The sequence below is a fragment of the Mastigoproctus giganteus genome, chromosome 2, assembly GCF_048544385.1.
Source record: "Mastigoproctus giganteus isolate SK-2022 chromosome 2, ASM4854438v1, whole genome shotgun sequence".
Classification (NCBI taxonomy): domain Eukaryota; kingdom Metazoa; phylum Arthropoda; class Arachnida; order Uropygi; family Thelyphonidae; genus Mastigoproctus; species Mastigoproctus giganteus.
In genome coordinates, this window is record NC_143576.1 from 100857871 (window position 1) to 100879816 (window position 21946).

The 21946-nt window shown below is 36.3% G+C and overlaps 1 protein-coding gene across 1 annotated transcript in view; it reads left to right on the forward strand.

Annotated features, from left to right (window-relative positions):
* Nucleotides 1-21946, forward strand: part of LOC150089465 (uncharacterized) — a 1372165-nt gene that overhangs the window by 220112 nt on the left and 1130107 nt on the right. Inside the window, exon 9 of the mRNA XM_090389992.1 lies at nucleotides 13446-13517. Within this exon, the coding sequence (XP_090246118.1) occupies nucleotides 13446-13517 (72 nt within the window). The remainder of the gene's footprint in view (nucleotides 1-13445; nucleotides 13518-21946) is intronic.

The following is a 21946-nucleotide window of genomic DNA, read 5'->3' on the forward strand; positions in this document are numbered from 1 at the left end:
TATATGTGGAGATTATTTTGAAACTCCACAGGGATGTGGTGGAGTTTCAAATTCCTATTAATAGCATTTATAAATAATAGTAACAGTTTTTATATTTAAAATTGGCATAGGAAAGCATGACTTTTCACATCATCTTGAACCTTGTTTGAGATAATGTGGGCTTATGAAATGGAAGAAATTCCATTTCTTAAGCACACATGATAAAATGGAAGAAATTTTATCCAGAAGATAAAATTGAGATCCAGAAGATAAAATTGAATCAAAAATACATATATAAGTGTTGATGATTTGAGCTTATAAATAAAAAAAAAAATGACTAATTTTATATTTTTATGGTTTTTTTATAGTTTATTTAATTTTATTATTTTATTTTTTACATATTTAGCTTGATTTCATTTTCAACAATAATCTTACTGTAATGTTTGATGATAAAATCAAAATAGGAAATACTAATATTTGAAAACTTACAAATTCCTCGAAAATAGTTATTCCAAGTAACCTATATGTTGTCCTGAAACTTACATGCAATAGGAATTATTTCAGGATCATAAAAATCTGAAAGATAATATTTTAGTGTAATGAAGCTTATTACTTTTTCTAATGTCTCTTTATCTACCATACCTTTTGGGTATGCCATTGACCATCTCACCTCCTGGGCATAGGGTTAATAGTCTTGTCTCAGAAGACTGTTTGTATACACTTTTAGTTGCAAACAGAACCTTCACCCTGAACAAGAACAAAATCTTGGATAGAATATCATTTCAGTAGCACTCAAGGCAAAATTCTAGGGGGGGGTTGTATAATGAAATAATAAGTTGACATTCCTACAATGTATCTCTCAACTATGGATGAAGGGCACAAGAGGTTTAAATCTCAAAAATTCATATTTCATATAATAATTGGGGAGCAGTTCGCTGCACTTTACCTTTACTTGACCTGAATTGTGCACTTGTCATAAATTAGATTATGGGTTCCAGGTGTACACATCTGCCAGAAACAGCATACTTTGATGGCTGAATCCAATTCAATCTGGTGCTTTGATTAAAGAAGTTATCACTAAAATACATTTTTAAAATAAAATTCCCAAGAGACCATCCCACAGTGACATTCATAATTCAGCCACAGTGAGAAAATCTCTATAATACTTCTCAAACTGCCAACTGTCTTTGTAGTGTTCATGTCCTAGAGCTGCTCAAATAGCTTAGCATTTCAGTAGAAAATGATGCTCAGTCACCAAGGCAACTACTTCCATCTGGCCATCATGCTCTCTCTCCATTAATAAGGGGTAAAGGCCACCACTTCTCTTTCTGTCTACCTACAAACTGTATGCTGCCCATCAAAGCTATTTACTCCGATTTTGTGCCTATATTCACTGATAGCTCAAAGTGAGAGGCTCATCTGCTGGATCCATAGCAGTCTTCCCAGATAGCTTGGTATTTGAGAAGAATTCCCATGGGTGCAGTATATACACAGCAAACATGTATGCTATAGAGCTAGACTTAGACCATATTAAAACTAATAATTATCAAAGGTGTATGGGACATAGATTCTTTAAGTGCATTAGAGGCTCTCTCAATGATGAGTTATAATTCTCATCCAGTCCTGTCCAGGTTTCAGCAGAAGTTATATTTTCTTTTTTTGAATCTACATTCAACATCCACTTCTGTTGGATCCTAGCAGAAGTGGATGTCAAATGAGATCAGGGTTAATGATCTGGTGGATGCTGTGGTCAGATTCATACAACCCCAGAAAGTCATAGCCTATTAGACCATTATAGAGAGTACAAGCAACTAATACTTAATAGATAATATTTCACATGGCAAAAATCATCACATGGACAAGACATAAACTACTTAGTAGTGGCAAATCACCAGAAAAAAAAGAAAAAAAAAATTTCCCATATCACCTGGCCATCCCCTCTAATACACTTGTCTAGTTCTTCCTTGAATTCCTTCAAACTACCCACTACCAGAATGACAGATGGAAGTTTGTTCCATCAGTCAATGGCCAACTGGCTGAAGGCAAACTTCTGCACATCTATCCTCCAACCAACATTCCTCGATTTGAATTTATGTCCCCTTGTGTATAGTCGGAGCAAGAGGAAGGATGCTCTTAGCATTGAGCATGCTCAATTCATTCAGACTTAAACATCTCAATCAGCATCGATCATCTCTAAGGTTAAGCACCTCCATATGCTGCAATTTGTAGAACTGAAGCCTTTTTTGGTATGATTGCTCTTTTGTTCTCCACACCAATCTTGTTGTTCTTCTTGGACCATTCCACAGATCCACATCCTTTCAAAAATGAGGCCTCCAGATCCACATGTGGTATGTTAGATGCAGCCTAACCATTGCCTTATACAATGAGATAATCACTTCCTTATCCCTGTTGGCAAAATTCTTGTTTATCATTGACAAAACCCCATGAGCTCCCCTGGCAGCCTGTGTCTACTGCTAAGAGAACTTTATATTTGAATGCATAGTTACCCTCAGGTATTTTTCATTTCCCGAGTGTAGTACTACTCAGTTGCTGCAGTAATCTGCGATTACTGCTATCCACATGAAGTATTTTGCATTTGCAATGGTAAACTTCAGTTGCCATTTCTTAGGTAATCTGCTTATTTTTAGATCTTATTGCAGTAGCATACTTTGACCACTATCAGTAGCCATCCTGCCTATCCTTGTATCATCTGCAAACTTAGACATTAAACCCCATATACATTCTTCAATATCATTAATAAATATAGGAAACAACGGGCCCAGCCCTGAACTCTGGGGACGCCACTAATAATATAGTGGAGTATAAGATAATATAATAATATAATGGAGTCCACTAATGATATTAGTCCAAGAGGAGCAGTACCCAATGATAACTACTCACTGTCTTCTCCCACTTGACCATCCTTTTATCCATAGCTGTAACCCTTATTGCCACATTATTCCAATTTCTATAGCAGCATTTTATGTGCACAGAAGTTTTCCTGAACTCTAGGAAAACTGAAGCAGGAACTGGATGCAAAATGATATTTTGCATCTAGTTCCTTGCTGTGTCTGCTGTATAACAGCACTTCTTTAACCATTGACTCCATTATATTCCCTGGAACAGAAGTTAAGCTAACATGTCTGTAATTAATTATGTCACACTTTGATAAACTGTTAGTAAACTGGAGATATGTTTGCACAACTGCAGTACACAGACCTTCCCCTGAATCCAAAGATGCTGTCATAATTATGCCTAAGGGTTTGCTTATCACCTTTGTTGCCTCCCTTAATATAATTGGATAGATCCTATCCACTAGTGCCTTTTTATGTTCAGCTTAAACAATTTATCTTCTACCTTTTCTCAGTTTGATAACTGAGGAAGCTGAATAATAAAATCATTCAGCTCCCTGTTATTTGATACATTTGATACATTTCTCGCATTCTCATTACTAAAAAATTCCTCATGTGTGAATGTGGTAGCAAAATACCCCTTCAATTTATCAACACCCTGAGCAAGATCATCAACTGTTAAATCCTTCATATGTGACCAGGGTGTCTCCATAGCCAGGTGGGCAGGAGCAGCAGTGTGTAGCACACGCTTCTTGATTAGCCCGGGGTTCGAGCCCGTGACCAAATACGGAGGATGCGGAAAGGTCAGGGAATGACCACCGCATATCCCCGGAGCAATATGGCCTTAGTTGCTAATGCTCCTAAAAATAACAACAACAACAACCATATGTAACCAATGTGATTCATCCCCCTCCTAGAATTTACATAAATAAAGTCTTTGATGTTTACTTTTGCATTCTTTGTCCAAGTATTTTTGTAATCTGCCTTAGCTTGCCTAACTCCCTATGTATCATCCTCTCAGACAAGTTTATATCGCATGCCGGCTTATGTATCACATAATAATTTATATACCTAATATTATAATAATTTACATCCCATGCATTTTATTCTTTTCCACAGATTCATTAGTTCATCTGACATCTGTTTAAGTCTAAGCCTTAAATTGCATTTCTTAGTTGGTATAAAAGGACTATAGATTCTACCATTACTTTCCTCAATGCATCCCATTTAGAATTTGCCGTTGGCAACATCATCATCTAGTCTCAGTGTGTAGAATTTACAAACTGTCTGAGACCACTGTAGTCAACTTTATGGAAGCAGAATCTCTTCCCTTTATCCTTTGGTAGTTACATCTTTAAGTAAATCTCACATCAATACACAATGATTGCTGCCACCTAGTGTTTCTTTTATCTTCAGATTCTTAATGCATATAGGATCATTTCTGATAATTAAATCAATGAAGAGTACAGGCAACCTTTGTATAACCGGAACTTCTTCAACATGGTTTCGCTCTAACACGATTGATAAATTGCGGCAATCCTCGCACAACATGGTACTTATATAACACAGTTAGAGAATTTCAGTAAATCTTGCGTAACAGGGTAGTTTTGAGCTTTTGTGTGTCGGGGGGGGGGGAAACCCTGCTATTATGTTAGATGTAATTTTTCAACATTTCCACTCTTTTCGAATCCCTGCTTTGACTCACTAGTCAAAAAAAAAAAAAAAAGATTGAGAAATCCCCGTATTTTATTTTGTTGGGAAATCTCCATGTTACGTTCTGTGCTTTGAACTTTTGGAAAAATCTAGATTTCAAAGTTTTATTACTATTGGATAGCACACCAGGCCATACAAAAGATTTAAGTCATCCAAACATTGCAGTTATGTTCCTACCACCAAAGTCATACTAGGTTAATACAACTTCTTTCATTCAGCCATTAGATCAAGGAATTATATCCACCTTTAAAACTTATTACACCAGAAAATCGTTACAATGGATTTTGGAAAAAAATGATTCCGAATCTATTGAAGTAATGGAGGCATGGAAACATTTCTCAATTGTGGACTATCAGAATCATAGCTTTATTGCTGAAAGAAGTAAAACCGTCATTATTAAATGCATGTGGAAAAATGTATGGCCTGAGTCAGTTCATTCAGGAAATATGGCTGAACCAGCAGAAAACGGAATTGGTGCAATAGTAGAACTTGCTACGTCTTAGGAGGGGAAGGTTTTGATGATATGACTGCTGAAGCCCTCGTGGGTAGCACAATTGATAGAATTGCCCTTCTCCCCACACTAGGTGGAAAGACCTGAGTTTGAATCCTGTCGATGACGGGAGGAATTTTTATGGGTCTTTTTTGCAACGTGACTGAGTTAGTCGGGCTCAGGTGAGGGTAGCATGGTCCCCCCCCCCAGAATCTCGGGTTTCTCATCCAGCAAAACAGAAAATCGATCTCACGACACATGCAATTTATAGACAATTTACACAGAGTAACATGGCCTTAGTTGCCTATGCTACTAAAAAAATACTGACATTTACTGATTACTGAAGACATTCAAAAATTACTGGTAGAAAAAGAGGCTGGCAAAGCAGATTTAGAAATGGCGTTGGAGGTAAAACCAAATCAATTCAGATGATGATAGCGCAGATGAAAATGCTAAACTTTCAAATTTTACACTAAAAAGCATACAGGAAGGCACAAAGCTAGCCGAGCAATTAGAATCCTATTTTTTGAATGCAGATTTTTGAATGAAAGGAGCCCAAAGTTCAAAAGGGAGCTTCAAAAATGCTTAGTTTCATACGATGAAATTCACTAAGATTTATCAAGCAAAAGCAAACAAACCCAGATTACTGATTTTTTAAAGAGAGTAGAAGATACACAAAATCTAGAATGGTGTATTTTTGGTAGTTTTGTTAACATTTTGTTAACGAAATAGTGTATTTTTGTTAGCTTTTGGAACGTAACTCCCTTTTTATACTTTTTCTTCGTCCCATATAACACGGTTTTGCACAACACAACATTTTATAGGAACCTAACTACTATGTTATACGAGGGTTACCTGTATTGCTTTCTCTTGTTGCCTTTGTAATATGTTGTTGTATTAAACAGTCATCCAATAAAACCTTAAGTCTTGCTAGTGCATGAGTTACCGACCACAAGTTGGTAACTCAATATCTGGAGAATTAAAATCACCCATTATAAGACATTCTGATTTACTGCCCTACTCTGTATGTCTGTATAGTTGTTGTATACTCATCCCCTCTCCCTCATATGTCTATACTCATCAGTCATCAACACACTTCTATTCTTATTTTTGTTTTCCCAGTGCTTATGTCTCACCGAACTGACCAAACCTTGCACTGACCGCAGTTAGACTGTATATGCCTCTTTACTAAGAGCATGCTTCCCTCCATATTGTCTGTCCTTTCTGTATGTGCTGGGCAGCCACACGTGTTTGACTGTGTGTGTGTGTGTGTGTGTGTGTGTGTGTGTGTGTGTGTGTGTGTGTGTGTGTGTGTGTGTGTGTGTGTGTGTTTCTATTGTGTTGAGGGTCCCTCGCCCTGGGAAGACCTCAAGTGTGGTGTTGTGTATTCTTATATGTATTCTTAGCCTGATAAAAAAAAAAAGAAAAAAAAAAGTTATTATAATAAAAAAAAAAAACTGCGTAGTCTTTTTTTCTATTTTCAGATTCTGTAATGAATGGAAATGAAATGATTGTGAAAGTATGTTGAAAAAATGGGAATGTGCACTCCTGAATATACGTACGCTTATATATATAGGGATGCAGTCATCCATATACACATAAGCATATATTCAGGAGTGCACATATATATATACAGCAATACCCCGCATAGCACTGATAATTGGTACCGAAACTGTTCCGTGCTATGTGAAACTGTGCTGATTGAGGTATAATTATAATGGGTTTTAATTGAATGCATACCAGAGAAACAGTCTGTAAACAAATAGTAAATCTATAAACAATTTGTGCTTGATAGACAATTAAAAGGATTTGAAATGAAAAATATTGCAAAAGTTTTATTAATGAAAAGGTAACATCATGAGAAATGAGAAAAAAGCTTTATTGTTTATTTAGGTGTTTCAATAATGGAGTCTAGTGAAGTCGTCTCTTCTTTTTCTCGGCGTACAAGTCTTTGTAGCATCAAATCCCATCTTGTAAAATTTGCCATATCTTGATGCTACATTCAACATTCGGATCTCCATTTATAATCGCCTTGCAGGCTTTGTTAGCCCCCCTAAAAACTTTCTCCAATTCTTCTGTTGAAAATTCTTTTGATGCCACTTCAGTGTTATCCACTTCAGAATTGTTTTCCTCTTCTTCATATGCAGTTTTCTCATAAATTTCAGTGAGAGTTGCATCATCTAAGTCATTTGCATGTGAGTCAATGCAGTCATGTACATTGGCAGTGTTCAAAGTTTCGAACCCCAAGTCTTTTTCAATCTTTACAGTGTCTTCGGCAATTGTCTGAACTTGCAGTTCAAAACCAGTGATGTCATTTGCCTAATGAGGCAAAACATTCTGCCAAACAGAATGCATGTTGTTGGCAGTGATTTCTAGCCAAGATGCAGATATATTTTTGATTGCATTTCTGATGTTATTTAATTTTTCCAAAATAACTTTGTAAAGATGATGATCCCACTCCTGTTGAAGCTTCAATTGCTTGGGAAAAAGTTTGCCACAGATAATACGCCTTGATCCATGGGTGTAAGAGAGATGATGTGTTAGGTGGAAGAAAGCATATTTTTATATTTTCATTGAAATCAGAAATTTCAGGTGGATGGCCTGGTGCATTGTCTAAAAGCAACAAAATTTTAAACTCCATCCCTTCATCTTTGCAGTAACGTTCAACCATCAGACAAAAATAATTTGTGAACCATTCTGTAAACAATTCTCTTGTAATAATGCTTTCTTATTGGATTGACAAATTACGGGCAATGCGCTTCTCACATAACCTTTTAGAGTTGTTCTAGGGTTTCTGCTTTGAACATGAGTAGAGGCTTCAATTTAAAATTCTCAGATGAGTTTCTACTCAACAAAAGTGTTAAACGATCTTTTGATGCTTTATATCCAGGTTGGGCCTTTTCATTTTCAGCTAAAAAAGTTCATGAGGGCATTTTTTTTTTCAGAACAGTCCAGTTTCGTTGACGTTGAAAATTTGTTTGTCCTTGTAGCCACCTTTTTCAATGATGTCTTTCAATTCACTGGGAAATCTTGCAGCAGTGTCTTTGTTTGCACTTGAAATTTCACCTTCTATCCTTATCAATAAAAGACATTATATATTAATCAATAGCGAACTTCTTTGCTTAGTTATCACTTCCGTCATGTAAGATGGAGTAGAAATCCCCTGCTCTTTATACTGATCCTTCTTTTGAATAATCGTTCGCACTGATGCTTCATTCATTCCATTTTCCCACACGATTTTAGCATACAATGCACCATCTTCATGGCACTTGATAATATCAAATTATTTCTAAAGTATGCCATTTACGTTTAGTAGCTCCACCTCCTTCATTACTTTTCCTCTTTTGACTCATCATTTCGTATTTAAAGGGGTAAAAAATAAATTGTGAAATGAAAAGTTTGAAAAGCTATCACCTTGTCCCATCAGGATGGAACACTGTTGTACATTGTCGCTGACTGCCTGAGGAGAGCTATTGGCACATGTGAGACAATAGAGTTGGCATCGCAGCATATATGTACACGTACGTAGGCTACGACAATGCAGCATACATGTAGAGTACGTATTAGCATTAGTAGAGGCATATGATGCAAGAAAGCGAGCTTATTCAGCATCAGCCAAAAAAAAACACACACACCACTCCCATTTCACCCCTCCGTTCATTCGAAATACCTGTCCAGTTGAGCTTTAAATTTGTTTAGGCTATCAACTTCAACAACAAGTGATGGAAGTCGGTTCCACCAACCAACCACCCGCTGGCCAAAGGCAAATTTCCGCACATCTATCCGACATCTGTCCTTCCTCAATTTGAATTTATGCCCTCTGAGGTGATTATTCTGAGCAAGATGAAGGATCCCATTGGCATTGAGCATGCTTAAACCATTCAAAGCCTTATACACCTCTATCAGATCACCTCGCCGGTGCCTAGTCTCCAGACTCTGTAATTTGCAAAACTTAAGCCTTTCTTCGTAAGAGCAACCCTTTGTTCCATTCACTAATCTTGTTGCCCTTCTCTGTACCCGTTCCAGCAGCTCTACATCCTTCCTGAAATGAGGCCTCCAGACCTGTATACAGTACTCAAGATGTGGCCTAACCATTGCCTTATACAAGGGAATAATCACCTCCTTATCCCTGCTAGAAAAATTCCTGTATATCATTGACAAGACACCATGAGCTACTCTTGCAGCTCGTCTGCACTGCTCAGAGAACTTCATATCTGCCTGCACAATTACCCCCAGGTCCTTTTCATTCTCCACCACTGTCAGTGTAGTACCGCAGAGTTGATACGTTGCTCTGGGGTTACTGTTTCCCATATGTAGTACTTTACATTTGTCAATGTTAAACTTCATTTGCCACCTCTCAGCCCATCTGTTCAACCTTTCCAGATCCTGTTGCAGCAGCATAGCGGCGTCAGTAGTGTCCTTAACAACCCTGCCAACCTTTGTATCATCCGCAAACTTGGACATTAAACTTGATATCCCATCATCAATATCATTCATAAACACCGAAAACAACAACGGACCCAACACTGAACCCTGAGGAACTCCACTAATAACATTAGTCCACGTTGAGCAGCGTCCATTGATTACCACTCTCTGTCTTCTGCCACTCAACCATCCCCTTATCCATAGCAGCAATTTGCCTCCAATGCCACACTGCTCCAATTTGTGCAGCAGTCTTCCATGTGCAACAGTATCAAAAGCCTTTCTAAGATCCAAATATATAATATCAAAGTTATTCCCTGCATCTAGTTCTTTTGTGACTACATCATAATATCCAATCAAATTGGTCAGGCAAGACCTGCCCTTAACAAAACCATGCTGCGTCTGAGCTATAACTGAATTCTTGTCTAGATGATCCTGCAGTGCTTCTTTAACCAGTGCCTCCATTAATTTACCTGGAACAGAAGTTAAACTAACAGGTCTATAATTACTTGTGTCAGCCTTTGATCCTCCTTTGTGAATTGGGGTTACATTTGCACATCTCCAGTCTATGGGTACCTCCCCTGAGTCCAAAGAAGCTCTCATAATTATGGCTAGGGGTTTGCTCACTTCCTTTGCTGCCTCCTTTAACATAACTGGATAGATCCCATCCACCCCAGCTGCCTTTTTTATGTTTATCCTCAACAATCTCTCCTCCACTTTCCTCTCAGTTATTACAAAATCATCCAGCTCCCTGCCAATGTTTACTTTACCTACATCATTTTCCTTCCTGAATAACTCCTCATGCGTGAATGTAGATGCAAAATACTCGTTTAGATTGTTAGCCACCTGAGCAGGATCCTCAACTGTTGAACCATCAATATCCAGTGGACCAATCTGATTCATCCCTTTCCTTCTTGAGTTTAAATATGTAAAGAACTCTTTTCTGTTTTTCTTTGCATCCTTTGCCAAGGATTTTTCGTAGTCTGCCTTTGCCTGCCTAATCTCCTTTGTGACTTGGTTACAGACCAACTTATATCTATCATAGGCTTCCATGTCACCCATTAATTTGTATGTATCCCATGCATTTTTCTTCTCTGCCACATGTCTCATTAGTTCATCTGACAACCATTTAGGCCTAAACTACGTGTCTAGACTATTACTGTAAATTTTTGACTTAAACTTAGTCATAAAGTTTATTGCTTCCTCTGAAAACTAATAAATTTATTATAAGTTAAGATACAAAAATATAAACAAACAGGAGTTTTCAGTGTGATGGAACATTATAGTCATAAAGCAATAAACTTTATGATGGAACCCGATAACAAAGGCCTTTTCATAGACTTAAACTTAATTGAAAACCGTGTTGTAGTGAAACCTGTGCTGTTTTAAGCCATGCTAAGTGAGGTATTGCTGTATATATATATATATATATATAAATTTTTTTATATATATATATATAAAAAATTCATTTTTCCAATGCAGGTTAAGTCGTGTGTGTAAGCTATATAATAACCAAGTGAGTGGTACATGCTCTGTTTTAAGAAAAAATGGTGTTATGGTCTTTATATCTAGTTGTGCTATCTAGTCCATGTGCAAGAGGGAACGAGTGATGGGTAAATGGTGAGTGGAAATATGTGGCTGTGTCTGTCCATATCTGTTTTTGGGCACTAGAATATATGTCTATATGTAAAAAAAAAAAAAAAGAAAAAAAAAAGTGTGCTGTGTACATGTAAGCATGACAGGTGTGTGACTGGTTGGAGTATGTATTGTCTCTTGTGTCTGACAGGCCCCCCTCTCAATTTGACTGCAGTGTGGGTAACCCATCTGGGGAAACCTGCCCCTTTTGTTAATGGTGTTTCCTTTTCTTAGCAGCATGGCATGGGATGCTGACTGGTTTTAGCTGGCCTGGCTGGTGTGGGATGTCAGAGTACTGATGTAAAATGCCTGGATGGCAACCAAAACCCCACATATGGTCCTGGCTATATGACTTTTATTCTCCCATTTTCTCACCAAAGGGCTCTGTTCCCATCTCCCCCACACTTTTCTCCTGGTGCCTCTAATAGAAGGTGGGTTTTGCATAAACTGTCACCCCATGCTTGTTTCCAATAAAAAAAAATTTTCATCCCCCTGACCCTTCCTGGCAAGCGTAGGCATTGCCAGGGTTTGTCCCCCAGAGACTTATGCGAACCTACTGCCTGGTCCACCTCCACATGGTAAAGGACAGGCGGGTGATACCTTGGTCTTCCAAGGCCCAGTGGCAGATGAACAACAGACCAACACACCTCAACACTACACTACACTATGCAGACTATGCTATAATCTACAGTTTTCTGTCATTTATATTAGAGTCAGTTTTGTGTCATTAAAGCTTACGGAAACTCCTGCAAGACCTGTAACACTATACTGTACACTATAACACTATAGCGTCTCTGATAACTGTATAATGTCTGTGTTTGATAACTTAAACGGTATTTCAAGTTCAAATATATTAACTATGTTCCTAGCATTAGGGTACATGGAATTATACATTCACCTGTTCCTACTCTTTATCCTAACACAGCGCATTTATTTGCTTGTTCCATGAAGATCCCCAGCATGCCTTGAAATCCTCAACACCTTGGTTGCTGCATGTTCCGATAGAAGCAGTACAAGAATCATTCATGTAATCAGTGCATTGTTAGTCTATTAGTGTGTGTGCCCCCCCCCCCCCCCGAAGATAGTAGTTTTTTGATTCATTTAATACTGCTTTGAAAGCATCAGCAAATGCCTTTGCACCTCATCTGTTTAGGTGTATCTCATCCCTGTGAAAACAGTTTCTCTCCTGTTAACAATTATGTACTATACTGAGAAAAATTCTAATTCTATCCCATGAGCCTTTACAGTATTTCCAGGCCCCAGTTGATTGACAAGGCTCTCTTCATGCACTCCCTCATATCACGCCTGAGCAGAATTGTAGAAATTTTCAAATTTAATCCTAACTCACAATTTTTTCTCAATATTTTCCCGTACTCATTTAGTAAGACCTCAGATATCCTACTCTTGAAAACATTAGTGTCATCTATGTGAACAGCAGTGTCACCTTTTGTTCTCTTAAAAGATGATATCTGCTCTACAGTGTCACGTAATATAATCGGATGCTGTAGCTAGATTGCCATAACCTCAGAACACTCATAGTCTTTTAGTCTGCTAAAGAGACTACAGGCAGCTAATATGTCCAGTGGCACCAATTATGGCATATACAGCTTACAAACAAGTTGTATTGTAATTGAACTCTGGCAGTCTTGTCTGTGCAGGAGCTGTAGAGTGGATGTTGTTCTTGTTTGCCTCTGCATAGGACATAGTTATCTTATCCATTCCTTTTTTGTTGAGGGCTGATGACCCCCCCTCCCATGTTCAACACCATTTTAAGTATCCATCATGTTTTATCTGAATGTCTGTTTTAGAAATAAACATTGTATATCTTTTGTACTTTTAGTTATCTGACTGAGCTTTATATACCAGTCAGGTACTATCTGACAATGTGCCAGCTATTTTTATCTTCTTAAAATTTGTAGACTCGTTTAAAATATGCAAGTAATACATATCTTTAGTTCAAATAATACATACCTTTTCTGTCTTTTGACTGATTTTTATCCTTGTAAAATTTCCACAGGTAACTGAAATCTTCCCCCCTTTATCTTTTTTTTATTGTTTTTTTTTATGACTGATTTTATTCTTTTACTGTTTAGGGGCATTATAGTGATTGTTGCTTATGTACCAAAAAATGTAAATCACATCAAATCTTTTGTGTATCTGTTTTCAATTGATTTTTTTCAGAGTGTATCCACAGAATATTCAGATTAATATTCATTTAATCATAATGCCATCCCATGTCTACTATTTTTATTGCTACTGTGGAGATGATGGTATAGTTATAATTATTTATTGACAAAGGAACTTTTGTTTTATTTAAGTTAACTTAATTCATTAATTATTATGTTTCCATTTAGATACAACCTGGAGGAGATGCCAAAGGGCCAGATAACACTGAATCACTAAGGCAGATGTTGAGTCAGCATATGGTAGGTTTTCAGTTGTTCCTTTTTTTTTTTTTTTTTATTATTTGAGGGGTATTTCAAAAATTACGAGCCTAATTAAAAAAAACGAGGGACTACAATTCTATGTGCATAGGGTTTCATCCTTTATGTGTTTAAAAAGCTTTCATCCTTTATGTGTTTAAAAAGTTTCAAAATTCCAGGATCGTTCAATTATTGAATATTGTCATAAGGTAGAGTTTAACACTGAAAGTTATGTATAAGGATATGGCAGATATGTACATTTGATGACGGTATCCAATCATATGCAACAATAAAGAAGTATGCATCCAAATTCCATTTTTTTCAAAGCTATCATAACAATTGAATAACTTTGAAGATGTGGTAACAAATGAAGGCATTCGCCTTCATTTGTTACCACAAATAAAATTGCTAATCATATCCATAACATTTGACTATCTGACATGTAGCCAATAACTCTTAATTTGATTGCTTGTGTGGTGCCTGTAAAACTCCATTTTTTTTTTTTTTTTTAATAAAAGTTCAAGTTTTAGCTTTTTTTTTGTTTAGTTGAAACCAGTGTTTCTTAATTTTTTTTTCAAGATTTATGTAATTTCATCCATTTTTTGTCATTTGAATTTCTTTTTTATTTGTATGAATTTTTTAAAACTATCTTCTATTATCATCATTCTGTTCTCTATTGTCATCATTCTATTTTCTATTTTTCATCTCCCAATTTTTGGCTTTACATCTGAAAAACATCCTTAAAAAAAAAAAAAAACCACAATTTTCAGAAAAATGTCCATGGCAGGTAAAGAATAGCCAAATTATATGATATAGTTTTGGCACAGACATGTTACTTAAAATTTATACCTCACACCCTTAACAAACTATGGCTGCTGGATGAGTGGTATTGGTCCACTCACACTAATTCCAAAAACAAAATTAAAATTATGTCATGGCCCTGTCAGACATTAGTCAAACAATTAACCTTTTTTAACCTGAGTAAATTAAAACTGAAAATACTGTCATACTGTATTCTAAAAATGATCATTTTTAGAATATTGGGGGTATAGAGGAGGATTTTATTCCCAAAAAAAGAAATAAAAAAAATAATATTTTAAACATTTTAATCTTTAGTTGCACATCATGTGAACAACTAAAGCTTAAAATGTCAGAATAGAGTGCAGAACTACATTCAGGCCTAGAACCGAATGAAGTTTTTTTTTTTTTTTTTGTGTTAGGTCTCCAAATTTTGTCACCTGATCAAAAATGGTTGCAACATAGACTCTCAATGGAAGATTGTTAGCAGTTTGAGGCAAATGCAAAAAAATTTATGGTCACATTTATGATGATGGAGGAGAGCTCGGTCTACTACTCCCACCTAGAGGGAAAGGAACAGTCTAAAAATAGGAAGTACCCTTCATGTCATAATCCAAATCTTGTGCCCAAAATTAAGCCATGCCTATTTTTTCAACTAGAAAGGTGATGGAATTAATTTTCTGGGATTCTGAGGGTTTACTGTTAGTGGATCATTTAGAAAAGGGCCAAGCAATCACAGGGGTGTATTATTTTTCATTGTTACACAAATTGTGTGACAGTATCAAAGCTGAGGTGGATGTTATCAGGACAGTGTGTTGGCATGCTTGCCAAATCATATATAATAATTCTTATTATTAATGCTTATATATAACTCTTGTATGCCTGAAGTGCTGATATAAATTTGCTCGAGTGTTTGTTCTTTCCTTCATTGTTGCACAAAACTTTTCAGTTATCCTTTCCCCCCTCCATTTTTATCAAATGAATGTGTGATTATTATAAATTTCAGGGTGTCTCAAAAATGTATAAAAACTGTATTAAATAAAAATATACATTAAATTATTCAGAGAAAGATGTTTAGTGTGATATCTACCTAAACAGATACCATTACAGTATAAAGGCATGACCATGCATCATCAGGCAGCTGTTACCCACGAGACAGCACATAACATAAGATCATAATTTATTGATGTTTGAGTAGTGCAAGTTACATTTAAAGTACTACTGGAAATATTAGAGCATGCATGAGGTGTACTGAAGGTGAAGACATGAATTTGCAGCTGAGGCACCAATACAGCTAACAGTTTTGAGCATTTATGGTAAGTTTTGAAGATAACACTACTGCAAGAAATGCAGTAATGTTGTGGGAGACCTCACACAGCAAATAGAAGAAGACAATGCTACTTCTGACATTTTGCAGTCATCTTGATCCCCTGGCATTTTCTGCTGTGAAGGGAATTTGTAACTTACCAATGTACACTTATATTTATATTTGGTAGGACAAATGAAGATTTATTTCTCATGCAAATATGTAATGCATTGTGTTTGTGAGACAGGAGACAGCAAAGGACTCTGGATTCTGAAACCTGATAAATGGAAAGTGTATGAATCATATCTTATATGTTGTAAATGAATGTGATCTGATTTCCAGGGTAAGCTGTGTGATTGGTGTTTAAAGAAGCAGGACAAGGATGCACAGTTTGTAATTGGATTGTCTGTCTGATGAAGCCTGTTTTGAATTTGCTGTCACTGTTCATTGGTACTATTTTTCTACATTCATGTGGATGAATGTTTGCATTTTCTAGGAAAATTGAGTTTATTTGAACTCTCCAGAATTTGAAGAATATTTGGGATTTCTAAGGACTGACAGTATAGTATGGTGTGGGACATCCTCCAGGGGTATTTTGGTACTGTGTTTATATTTTGAGATGCTGAGTGTCTGAACTGATGCTGACTGTCTGAACATGTTAGAGCCATTCATTCACCTGCCAGTTATACAGGGTTGAGCAACAATAATATATATCCCCATATTTCTATTGCAGCACCAGAGTCTTAATCTATTGTTTATTTTCTAGGCAGATAGGGTGAATGAAGGGGGGCAAATGTGGAATACTCTCATTTCACACACTTGATTTCTGTGTCTAATGTAATTTGAAGGTAATGTGTATATAGTGGTGGATTTTGGCATAAATGGGATAAGTGGATGTTTAGGGCCTCCAAATTTAGTGACCCCAAAATTAATATATCGTTGGCACCATGTCAAGAGCTGACGCTTTTGATATGTAAGACATTTGCTGTTAATACACATATCATAACTTGTTAATTAAAAATACACTTCCTTTATGTTTTGTATAAGTATATAATTCTGTAATATTTATGCTACATTGTCCCCAAAAAGTATTCCTGCTCAGGGCTCCAAAAGTGTTAAATACATTACCCTGTACCTGTCTGTACCTTCAGATTTATGATGGAGAGTCCATCTTTTTGACTTATTTCTTTCTTTACATTGTTTACTTTACAATTACTTTACTTTACTTTACTTTACATTGTTTACTTTACATTTACACTGTCTTTACATTTTTTTTTCTCCATCTTTTTCACAGAAAGATAGTAAAACTGTGGCTCCTCAGAATTTTTCAAAATTCTGAATTTAATGGAGAAGCTACAGTTATACTATTCTTTTTTTTTGAAGACCCGAAGCACGAGAGGTATTGGAACGTATAGTGCTTAGTACAATGCATGGATTAAAGGAGGAGAAGATGAAAGAAGACACTGTTTGAAATTAGAAACAGATTATAATTTTAAGGGAACATGTATGAAGGGAGGTTGTTCCAGTTGAAGGAATAAAATGAGAAAGAAGAAAAGTTGGTTGTGTGAGTTTTAAGTTGGTCAGTAAAAGGATGCTGACTGGCTGAGGCATGTGTTTGGACTGATTTGAAAGAGAGAAGGGGAATTGTAGAAGCCAATTCAGAACGGTGCTCATGGAAGTATCTATAGAAAAGGCATGCAGCAGAAACAGAATGTCTATGAGACAAGAGAGTTGAGGGATTGTTAGAAATGGGTCATTAATTAACCTAACTGCCTTCTTTTGAATGGAATCTAGAAGCCTGTGAGAGGTTTTTAGGACACTACCCCAGATGTGGGAACAATATTCAACGGTATGGCAGATTTGATATTTGTACAGAGTAACCAGCTGTTTGGAAGAAAGTTATACCAAGAGTGAAAGAGAAAACCTTTCTTTTTTTGTGTGATCTTTTCTAGAAATCTGAGTATCATCAAAGATAAGCATAGGATCAGAATCCTTTTTTGTGAGATATAAGACAGGACCGAGTTTTAGAAGGATTGAAGTCAGCTAAGTTATCTTTGCCCTACTGGAATTGGTAGTGGATATTCGAGAAGTTGACTGTTTGAGCAGGACAGAGTTTCTCAAACTGGAAAGTGGAATGCAATTTGCTATCATCAGCAAAACTATGGATAGGATTTCTGGTTAAAGAAGAAAGTCATTAATATACAAGAGAAAAATAGTGGGAAAAAGAACTGAGCCTTGGGGAACACTAAGCATTAGTGAAAAAGTTAGAAGACAGAGGGCCATTTACCATCACCTGCAGTGAGCCAGTCAGAGAGAAAACTGGATATCCAATTACAAAAAACACTTGGCAATCCATAAGATGGAAGCTTATTTAGAAGACATTTATGCCAAACACGATCGAAATCCTTTGAGATGTCAAGAGAAACTGCTTGAGTTTCACCAAACTTCTCCATTGAATTTGTCCATGGTTGGGTAACATAACCAGTATATCACCAATGAATTGACACTGATGGAATCCATACTGGTGATTATCGATCAGATGGAATGTTTCTAGGTATTTAGGGAGTTGGCAGTTAATGAGTTTTTCCATTCTTTAGAAAGAGTAGAAGTAAGTGCAATGGGACAGAAGGAAAAACACCGGTTGAACAAGAAAAAGGCAACACAGAACAGGAGTAAGCTCAAGAGCACAGGTTTTGAGAACAAGTGGAGAAATACCATCAGGACCTGGCTTCTTGGCTTCAGGATTGTTCAAAATTCTTATGATATCTTTTTGATGGAAGACCACAGGAGGCATTGAATGGAGTGTGCTGGAAAGTTTAGGAGGTATTTTACAAGGTCATCAATACACAAGCTGGAAGCAAAGTAGAGTGTTAGCAGGTCAGCTTTGTCTTTAGCTGAGATGGCAATAGAACCGTCTGGTTTTGACAGAGGTTGGAATAGAGATGGGCAGAAGTTATGGCCAATAGCTCTGGAAAGAGACCAGAATACTTGATTACCATTTGGGCAAGACTTGATCTGAGCTAAGTTGTGATCAGAGGTGCCTACAGGACCAATCACCGCTACTGCGTATGTGGAAGGGTTGTTTGTGAGGAAAAAGGTCAAGGCTGTGTGGTTAGGATTGTCTGGTGTTCTGGTAGATAAAAATGAACAATATGTGCAAGGTCATTAGTAATGACAAAAGCCTTGGCATCTCAACCAGCTAGGTCTGTGTGACTATAAAACGGAAGCCAGCTGGAGTTGTGAACATTAAAATTGTCATGGAAAATTACCTCATTGTTAAGAAAGTTGGACTGGAGAAAGTGAAAGAGTTCCAAGTGATTAGTGAAGTTAGAAGAATGATAGAGGCAACAGATGAATTTGACAGAATGGGGTAGAGAGTTATTAAGATCAAAAAGAGGAGATTCCAAATTAATAAGTCTCTGACAGGGAATATCAGAGTGGATGTATGCTCAAATGCCAACTTTGAAGTAGAATGACAGCAAATAATTAGGACAATTGAGGTGAGCAGTGACTGAATCAATTGATAATTGGGATTCTGTCAGAAAAAGAGTAGGGGGCTTATCAATAGTTTAATGAAAATCATTAAGATTCGAACTGAGACCCGTATATTTGTGAAATGAACAAGGAAGTGTTTGTGAGGTTTATATCTTTTCAATAAGTTTAGTTTGACTTTTCATGTGTTCAGTGGTAAGAAGAAAGGGACATGTATGAAATAATGAAATTTTTGGATATGGCATACACATGGCAAGAATATACCCACCTCCTTGACATAATGTGACCTCAATAATTTCCTCTGATTACACATTACTTGGACCCCACCAGTCCTATTCTGGCAGTGAAGAGGCAGCAAGATTATACACCAGCTGATCCAGAAGCCTCCTAGAGAGTTACCAATAGGTTCGGTCTAGTGGAATGCAGGAAACAAAGCCTTGTTCTCTGTTATGTGTGACTGCATCATTTTTATCACATATTTTTTTGTGTGTTGTTGGAGGTAATTGATACAGTAAGTGCCAGTTATAGCAATCACTGATTATTAGAATCAGCCACTTTATACAATCAGATTTCAAAGGATTGATTCATATCAATAAAATGCACTACACTCTCAGTGTTTATTAGAATCACATTTTTGGTTATAATAATCAATTTTGAACACCTCTGTGATATTTTTTTAAAGCACATTTCTGGAGGTCACAACCATAAAACATTAAAAACAATTTGCAGTTTTTGGTTTATTGGGCTTTTTTGTTTGTACAATCTGTTATAAATAGGTAGTAAACTCGATCTTATTGCAGTTGCAATAATACCAATAGCTGGAATTCTGTGTGTTTTTTTATGTTATTATGGTGAAATGTGTTTTTCCCTTCACTGAAATCTGCTCTTCATTCCTCAACTTTGTAAGCTTTTTACTCTGTATCTCACTTGCACTTGTGTTATTTCCAGTTTGTGTGTGTACCTTGTGCTTTGTTATTGATTGTTGCTTATCTTTTTTACTGTGTTTTAAATTTTACTACCCAAGAAAATGTCAGTGAACAGAAAGGGAGTGAATTTGAGTGTAAAAGATAAATTACAAATTATAGAAACATACAATAAATTAAACTTAAGCAATATGTCTCAAAGGGAAGCAGCAGTAAAATTAGGAGTGCCTCAGCCAACTTTATCAAAATTATTAAAATCACTTCACACATTAAACACTAATGTGATTAGTGAAACCAGAAAAAGGAAGCGTGACGAGAAATGCCAAACAATAGATGAAGCTGTGTTCGTTCTGTTTAAACAGGCCAGCTCATTTAAGGCACCAATCAGTGGTAGCATTCCTCTTCAAAAAGCTAATGATTTAGCTGAAAAACTACATGAAGAGTTTAAAGTGATTGATGGATGGCTGACAAGATGGAAGGAGAGGCATGATATTGTTTACAAAAAAGTTCATGGAGGAAAACAGGATTCTGATGGTTCTGCAGCTGACAACTGGTTGAAAACCTCTTGACTATAAGTGCTGTGTCAAGCACTTATAATCCTGAAGCCATTTTTAATACAGATGAAACAGGGTTGTACTACAGTGCTACCCCAGACCATTGCATGATTTTTAAAAATTCCTCTGCATCTGCAGGAAATAAGATATCAAAGACAGGATTACAGTTCTTTTAACATGCAACATGACGGAACAATCAAGATGAAGCCATTAGTCATAGGCAAGAGTAAATCGCCTAGATGTTTTAAAGGAGTAAAATGGCTGCCTGTTGAATATGCCAATAACGCCAATGCTTGGATGACAGCTTCTTTATTTGAAGATTTTGTCATAATTGGGATTTGCAATTGGATAAGAAAACAAAAAGATTGCATTGGTTTTGGACAACTGCCCAGCTCATCCAAAGTTGACTTTCAAAAGCATTGAATTAGTTTTTCTACCTTTGAATACCACATCACTGATTCAGCCTCTCAACCAGGGAATAATAAAAACCTTTAAGACATTTTATAGATCGAATATGAGGTGAAGAATCATCTAGTTTATAGATGACGGTTTGGGAACATCGTACGATATCGCAAAGCAGATAATTGTTTTAGATGCACTTCATATGACAATCAGTGCCTGGAATGAAGTGTCTGAAACCTGTATTAGCAACTGTTTCAAAAAATGTGGATTAATTATTCATGATGGTCAACTAAATCACGACACTGATCATGTTGAAAAGCCTGAAGATATGGGTGAACAGGAGTTTAATGATTGGATGGACATAGATGGCAATCTACAAGTTACTGCAGTTTTAACAGATGAAGAAATTGTCCGGTCTGTTACTGATAATTTCACCAAGGAGGAGGAAAATGAAGATGAATCCAAACAAATTCCAGTTACAAAATGGCAACTCGTGAAGCTATAGCTATCCTGAGGAGAATATTGGAAGATGCTTGTGCAAGTGATCGTGAATATAGATGATATACGATGTTATACAATATTGAAAAATCTATAAATAGACTCTGCTGTGATAATTTTAAACAATCAAAATAAGTGACTATTTTAAATTATAATCATATTATAAAGTATTATATTTAATTAATATGTACAGTGGACCCCCGCTTTATGATTGGTTCACTGTACGATAAAATCACTTTACGATGGACTCTCCACAACAAAATACTGTTCACTATATGATATGTAGTAAGCGCTGGTCATTGTGATCATGTCTGCGAATTGAATTTTAATTCTATTAAACGGTGATTCTAATAAGTGAAAATAGGAAGAATATTATTCACAGGCTATAAAAGTAAAGATATAAAGCACAAATTTACACTTTATTACCTTATCAATTCACAAAATTAAATGATATGTGAA